The following is a 7,425-nucleotide window of genomic DNA, read 5'->3' as shown; positions in this document are numbered from 1 at the left end:
GAAATATTAAATTACTATATATGTGCCACAGTGAGGTTTATATCTTTATTAGGTATGTGTGTTTTTGAAGGGATGCCAAATGCTATCATTTTTTCTGTAAAGCAAATTTACCTTGCCTATGGGTATAAATAAAGTTACCTTGACCTTGACATATAAGACTAACAATGCACAAGCATCTATCTAACACCTGTTTATTTAATCTATCATCTGTGATATTATTATGTAATTGTTCATTATAATGTATTGTTCGTTTCCCTTAAATAAACAGGCAGCCTTAAAGTATGAAATATTCATATATGAAAACACATATAAATTTGTATATTGTCTCAGTTGGTAATAGTGTCCCACAGGCCTCAATGTGAGTTTAAAGCCATTTCTAATGTTTAAGGTGTGCTCACGAGAACAGATTTTGAGGGAAAGTCAGGGAACCTCAGTAGCACAAAAAAGTGGCTGTTCTTTGTGCCCATATGGATCAGTCCCTCATATTACCATTATTATCGCCCCTAAGGTGTTGCCAAATGAACCAAGATAATATTTGAAAAAGCTGCAGAAATTCACAAAAATATAAACTTTTAATTTTACTTGGTAACAACTTCGCTTTTAGCCTTTAATCAGAAAGCCTTAAGTTGGGTAGTTATATATAACAGTAACTCACATTACTGCTACTGCTATGTAATGTTATTTTGCAGCATATTTCATAAATTACCATACCATAACTAACTGCTTTACTAGCGTTGCAATATTGCATCACGCGCAATGCATTTCAATAGTTTATCCTGCGAGTTTGCTAGCTAGCAAAAAAGTAGTAATAATTATAAAAATTAGCATGTGTAACGTACACATAGTTGAAAATTATTTACTAGAACTTAAGCAAACTCCCCCATTCTGAAAAGGTACAAATCATTTTGCAGACCTTTCAGGTGAATTTGGTCATTGTCTTATCCAAGATTTGTATTTGTCCTTTTCCAGCAAACGCTCATTAAAACTGCAACCTCCAGGCTTGTTCTTGCACTCATTCCTGACTGTTCGGGGCGGGTGTCACACACTGAAACAGACATGCAGAGGTGCAAGGCAGCCCAGGTGGAGAAATGTTGTTTTTAGAATTTGCGACTCATTTTATTTCTCTATCTGATAAAAAACAAACAAACGAACAAAAAACTATTCAATCAGACAGTCATTTGTTGTGAATGAAATAGAGTTACAGTTTCAAGCAGTTTTAAGCACCACATCTGAAATTCAAGCACTTTTCAAACCTTGAAAAGACAATATTAAAATCCAAGTATTTTCAATGATTTCAAACACCCATACAAACCCTTGATATTACATCATAGAAAAAATATAACAAATAAAGGCAAAATCAGTTAAACAGTATTTTACTGGATATCATTTAATGTAGCAGTGGTTGAAATAAAATACCCCCCCCAAATCCACAGTCCAGCATAGAGCGGCTCAGTGAATGTCGTCTGGACTCTGTGTAGCAGGGCCATGGTGTCAGAGACGCTGTAGAAGCACAGAATACCTGCTCTGGGATTCAGATAGACTCCAATTTTAGAGGAAGAAGGACCTAAGAGGCGAGTTGTCGTGTTGTTGTGTCTGAATTTATAACTGTCCTTGTAACAATCTAATGCCCAAGAATTATTATTGCTTCCAAATGCAGTTTGATCCAGTTTATTCTCATTCTTATATGTTACGGCTACTGAAAGTCCTTTCCCTTTCCACTCCACTTCCCAGTAACAAGGTCCAGTCAGACTCTCTTTACTCAGGACCTGCTGCTCAATGGAAAACCTGTCTCTGTTCTTAAGACAGGAATTATCTGGATCTTGAAGCATGTCTGTAACTGTTCTGTTCTGATTAGACAGGAAGAGTTTTCTGTGAACTATATCTGGATCCAGCGTGAGTTGACATGAATGTTTTAAAAAGTCATCTCTGGTCTTAGGATCACTTTGTGGCAGCAAAACATCCACTGATCTCACTGTCAGAGTGATCTTCCACAGTTCATCACACAGAAATGCTTTGAGTTTATCTCTAGCTTCTGATATCACCATTTGAAGACTCTCAAAGTACTTAACCTGACAGATTTTAAAGCTTGGTGAATCTGTAGAGTCAATGAATACGGGCATTGTGGAGTAACTTAGTAGAAATTCGGTGTGGTCCTCTGTGCGTGAAAGCTGCTTCAGCTCCTCTTCTTTCCTCCTCAGCTCAGCGATCTCCTGCTCCAGCTTCTTCTGAAGCTCTTCGACTCGACTCGTTTCATCTTTCTGCTGGGATCTGATCTGCTGCTTTAAATTTGAGGCGTTTTCTTTGATGAAACTCACCAGCTCATCAACAGTCATCTCAATGTCCTTCACTGCTGTATCAGCAGACAGTTTGATCCCCTCTATCTCTTTCTCAAGTACTCCTTCTTCCTTCTTTCTGTTCTGGATTCTCCGCTGGACTTCTTTCAGAATTACCTCCAGGTCTTTCTCTTTGTCTGCCCTTTCTTTTTCAACTGGAACTGTTTCATGTCCTCTATGTTTATTTATCCAGCAGAGACAACAGACACACATTTGATCAGTGCGGCAAAACATCTTCATCACCTCATTGTGAACTGAACAGGTGTTTGCTTTCAACACCTTGTCTACCAGCTTGTGCTTTTCAAAAGCAGGGGAATCATGGATAGGCTGGAGGTATTTCATTTTCTCTACCAACTCTGCTAACATGGTGTTTTTCACCAGAATAGGCCTCGGTGTGAAAGCCTGTCTGCACTGAGGACAGCTGTGGATTCCTTTTACGTTCTCTGCTTTCCAGTAGGTTTCAATACAGCTCATACAGTAGTTGTGTCCACAGGGAATAGTCACCGGATCCTTGAGTAGATCCAGACAGACAGCACAGCAGAATTGTCTGTCTTCCATCTTCTTTCCTTGTTGTGCAATTATGTGTGCAGAGGTGAATGCCAAAACTGTTTCACTGTCAGTGAAGAAGTGTGTATCAGGTTAGTCTTCATTTCAGAAAAAGGTGTAGTTTGTGAAACTCGTACCTACCAGTCTTAATAAATCTTTTTATCGTTGAGCAGCAAGAACGTAAAGTGAACTGTGGGAACAGGTAAGCTTTTAATGTAGATTTCTGTATTAAGAAATATTTACGAACATGAAAATAATAGACGCCACAATGAAGAGTGCAACAAGCTGTTACAGTTACTGCAGGAAATACTAAAAGCAAATCCCAGTCACAAGAGCACCAAGACATATTGTGCAAAGTAGAATGAGCAAATGTAACAGAGGTAAAGCTGCAGCTTACTGGAAATCTAAACCCAAAACAGCACAAGTATACTTGAGGAACAAGTACAGGGAATATGTCTCCTACTTTACCTTTTTTGGAATTACTTTGGTTGATATATGGTGTCTCCTTTAAAGTAGTGGAGCAAGAGATAGTCAGCTATGCAGTCAGATTCAGACAGAGAGGATGGTTGCTTTTCCTAAAGATGACATACACTGAGTCAGTGACGTGTTTCATTAACACAAAAACAAAGAAAGAAGTTGAAAAGATCTCGAGTGCACCACAGCACCACAATTAAACAAACTAGACTTTGTTCCGAAGCCTCTCTTACCTGCCGGCATGAGTCCACTCACCGTCCCAGACAAAGAGAACTTGTCTTTACACTTCACACTTCTTATATAAGGAGGAACAACATTCCTCCGCCCAGATTCCAACTGTCACTTGAAACGTGTCATCTTCACCACCAGTTTGGCAGAAAATGTTGCAGAGCAGCTCATGAAGAATAACAACATAGTTTTTAAGGGTAGTTGGCGCAGGTGAAATTTAATACCTCCACGGGTACGTCATCTGTACCAACTGCCTTTTCGGTCTTTATATATTTGGCAGTATTTACATATGGTTATATATTCGCCATGAGGACTAAGGTGGGGGTTGTCCTGTTAATATACACTCATCAGGCACTTTATTAGGCATACCTTGGTAGTACTTGATTTTTACCCCGTTTTGTCTTCAGAGCTGTCTTTATTCTTCATGCCATAGATTCAAGCTGTTTGGAGTTTTTGGTCATATTGACATGATAACATTAGACAGTGGCTGAATATTTGACGCCTGCATTTATGTTGTCAGTCTGCTGTTCTACCACTTCCCAAAGGTGCTCTGTTAGATTGAGATCTGGTGACTGTGAAGGCTATTTGAGTACAGTGAACTCATCGTCATGTTCAAGAAACCAGCCCAAAGTGTGCCAAGAAAATATCCACCATCCTGAACTGTTGATGCAGGACAGGATGGATCCATGGTTCCATGTGGTTTACACAGGAATTATGACTCTACCATCTGAATTCTACAAGAGGAATTCTCAATGACTAATCAGACCAGGCGACAATCTCCTCCAGTCTTCTTTTGTTTAACTGTGGTGAGTAAAATCCATCTTTTTCCAAATGACTGTCAAAGATCAAGCCTCTTCTGTCCAAACACAACCTTAATACAGGCTTTTATAACCTCTTGTCTTGATTACTGCATGATTACTGCAATGCAATGCACTCTTTATCAGAATCAGGAAGGCCTCCATTGCTCGCCTACAGCTGATGCAAAACGTGACTGTCCAATTTTCATCTGGAAAGCAAAAGTACATCACTCCAATTTTAGCTTTGCTTCATTGGCTTCCAGTTCGTTTATCAATCCATTTTAAAATCCCTTTATTTGTCCTTAATAATTGTGCCCCATTTTATTTGTCTGAGCTGTTGCACCCATATGTGCCACCTTGTTCTCTCAGGCCAGTGGTATGGTAAATATATATATATGTACATACAATCCAATTTATTTACTTTACTGTCACTTGGCACTGACATCACAAACAGAAGGAGAAGTGAGGACTTGTAGATTGTAACTGCCAGCCGATCCCTTATTTTCTTTTACTTTTAAATCTAAATGATCCAAATTGGTGACTTATAAAGAAGTCACCCACTGTTCTTTCTTAGTCATAGTCATTTATGAAGGCAACACTTTGGACATAGTATTTATTTCAGTCTTAAAAGTTTATAACAACTTCCGGATAACATAAAATGGAAACAAAACAACAAAAAGAAAAAAAAATGCACTTTTTTTTTTCATCGCACCCCAGGCTGACACAATTAGAATTCATAAAAGCAGATTTGAAAAAAAAACAAACACACAAAACAAACAAACAATAAAGATCACAGGGAAATATTTCACCCTCCCCCAAACAGCTCGCATAGCTTTACAGTACATCAGGAATCTGTACGCTCAGACCTGTGTTACCACACCATGAAGCCTGAACACTTTATCCAATTTGGGATAGAAATTCAAGCCAGTAAAAGTGGATTTGAAAGTGTTGGGAACAAAGGCAGCCCCTTCAAACTACATCAGGATCTTTTTATAGAAAATTCCCAGCACCTGGAAATGTAAGAAACACAAAAAATGTCCCTGTTTTCTAATCAAATAATGAAGAATTTATCTGAATTTTATTTTCTCCGTTTCCCGTGTTGATATTCGTAACAATTTCCAATCATTCAACTAGCTAAAAGCAAATCCCCTTTATTTCAATGGAACAATACAAAAGGTTGAAGCATTGGCATTGTTAATATCACATAAGACTGTTATAGTTTCATGAAAATGGCTGTTTGCGTTCAGTAGTAAGCTTTATTTTTTCATGAAATGTAATGTATGACCGTTTCGTGGTTAAAAACAACAAACAAGCTCTCCACAGCCGAATAAAGTTTATATACTTTTTAATCCTCTTTTTTCAAATATATATTTATTATATATAAAATACTGTTTCATTCATAAAAGCCTTACTTTGTACAATATCTGAGTCAACGTGCGTTAAGTGAATGTGTGAGCTAAGAAGAACCTGGAAAATCGCCGTGCATAACAAACAGCTGGTAGTGATTCGAGCTAATACACTAAAAACAAAAGTGTTTTACACAATATACACATTGTATTACTTACAAAAACAAAAAAATAAGCAAAAGAAGGCGATATGGTTAGCAAAGAGTGGGGGACAGCAGGGTTATCACTACGAAATGTAACGTAAAACAGAAAAAATAAGAGCGAGAAAGAAAGGGTGATTGGTAATTTTTTTTAAAAAAGCAGTCATTCTCACTACAGAAAGCTCATCGTCAGTGCATCTGTCATCATGGATGTTCCGAAGTCAAAGTGCCGATTTGGTAACTGTGAAAACCATCAACTCCTTATCAAAAATAAAATAAAATAAAAAGTTACTCTGTCACATTTTTGCTGCACCAACGTGTCAAACGTAATTTTTGGGGGGAAAAAGGGGGAAAGGGAACAAAGATCCTTCTGGGAAAGAAGGGAAAAGAAAGAAAAATGCAGTTTTGTTGTCACACATCCATCGTGGCACCATGAATTGAATATATTCTGCTTTCATTTTGAGGTACTTCTTAAGACAAACAAAGACTAAATGTAAGATTTGTTTACGTCAGTTTTTTTCTTTTTTTTGTCTTTTTCTTTTTTTTTTAAGCTGTGTTGCACAGTAGCACCGTTGTTTTAGTTGTAGTTTGTTTTTCCGGAAGACAATGCACCATTGGAATTCCAACTCATCGTGACTGCCCCCACCCGCTGCCACACTTGTCTACTGTACGTCCAATCGTCTCTCGTCATCGATGGGCGTCTCTCCACCTCCTGGCAGTGGTGTGTTTGCTTGGTGGCATGCATGCCGTTACGTGCGCTTCATGCAGACTGCACAGCGGCTCACACGTGTCCGTAGGCTACCTGCCTTGTAGGTCTCAGACTGGGGCTTTCTGTAAGAGCCATAAGTATTAAGATGGTTAAGAGAGGGTTGATTTTAACGTGGGTCATGTAAGTACTGCATTATACACATTCATATATACATTCATTATACACATTATTAGGTACACATGTTCAGCTGCTCATTACTGCAAATATTTATTCAACAGCAACTAAAATTAGGGAAATAAACATGGCAAAGAGTCGCAAAGAATTTCAAATTGAGCAAAACGGGGAAGAAATGTGATTTAAGCAACTTTGAACATAGCATGGTTGCTGGAGTCAAATGATCTGGTTCTAGAGTTTTAGAGACAGGTGAACTACTGAGATTTTCCTGCAAAACTCTAGTTTTTACAGAGAATGCTCTGAAAAAGGAAATATCTATTGAGCGTTCCTATCAGCTCAAACCCGTCTGGTTTTAAGCTGATAATAAGGCAAAGTTAACTCAAATAACAACTCATTGCATCCAAAGTTTGCAGAAGAACATCTCTGAATGAGCTCCAACGGCAGAAGACCACACCAGCCAGATGCCACTCGAGCCAGCTAAGAACAGGAAACTGAAGCTACAATTCACATAAGCTCACCAAATTATTCAACAGAAGACTGGAAACAATCTGCCTGTTCTAATGAGTCTTAATTTCTGCGTCACTATCCAGATTTTAGGGTCAGAAATTGGTGTAAATA

General features: G+C 38.3%; 2 protein-coding genes across 2 annotated transcripts in view; both read right to left on the bottom strand.

The window, feature by feature from the left end:
• Positions 1 to 1,091: 1,091 nt before the first annotated feature.
• Positions 1,092 to 3,685, bottom strand: LOC102311600 (tripartite motif-containing protein 16). Its single transcript, XM_005952519.2, has 3 exons — positions 3,587 to 3,685; positions 3,348 to 3,454; positions 1,092 to 2,946 (listed from the first exon to the last, which is right to left on the bottom strand). The coding sequence occupies exon 3, from the start codon at positions 2,889 to 2,891 to the stop codon at positions 1,374 to 1,376; it is 1,518 nt and encodes a 505-aa protein (XP_005952581.2). The 5' UTR covers positions 2,892 to 2,946; positions 3,348 to 3,454; positions 3,587 to 3,685; the 3' UTR covers positions 1,092 to 1,373.
• Positions 3,686 to 4,977: 1,292 nt separating this feature from the next.
• The window catches only part of col4a5 (collagen, type IV, alpha 5 (Alport syndrome)), a gene marked incomplete at its 5' end in the record, with an annotated part of 25,841 nt that continues 23,393 nt past the window's right edge, over positions 4,978 to 7,425 (bottom strand). Inside the window, 1 exon segment of the mRNA XM_042217139.1 lies at positions 4,978 to 6,755. Within this exon segment, the coding sequence (XP_042073073.1) occupies positions 6,674 to 6,755 (82 nt within the window).

This window comes from Haplochromis burtoni, unplaced genomic scaffold (assembly GCF_018398535.1).
Source record: "Haplochromis burtoni strain Fernald_Lab_line unplaced genomic scaffold, NCSU_Asbu1 Contig_1625, whole genome shotgun sequence".
Classification (NCBI taxonomy): Eukaryota; Metazoa; Chordata; class Actinopteri; order Cichliformes; family Cichlidae; genus Haplochromis; species Haplochromis burtoni.
This window is presented reverse-complemented; position numbering and strand designations above follow the sequence as displayed.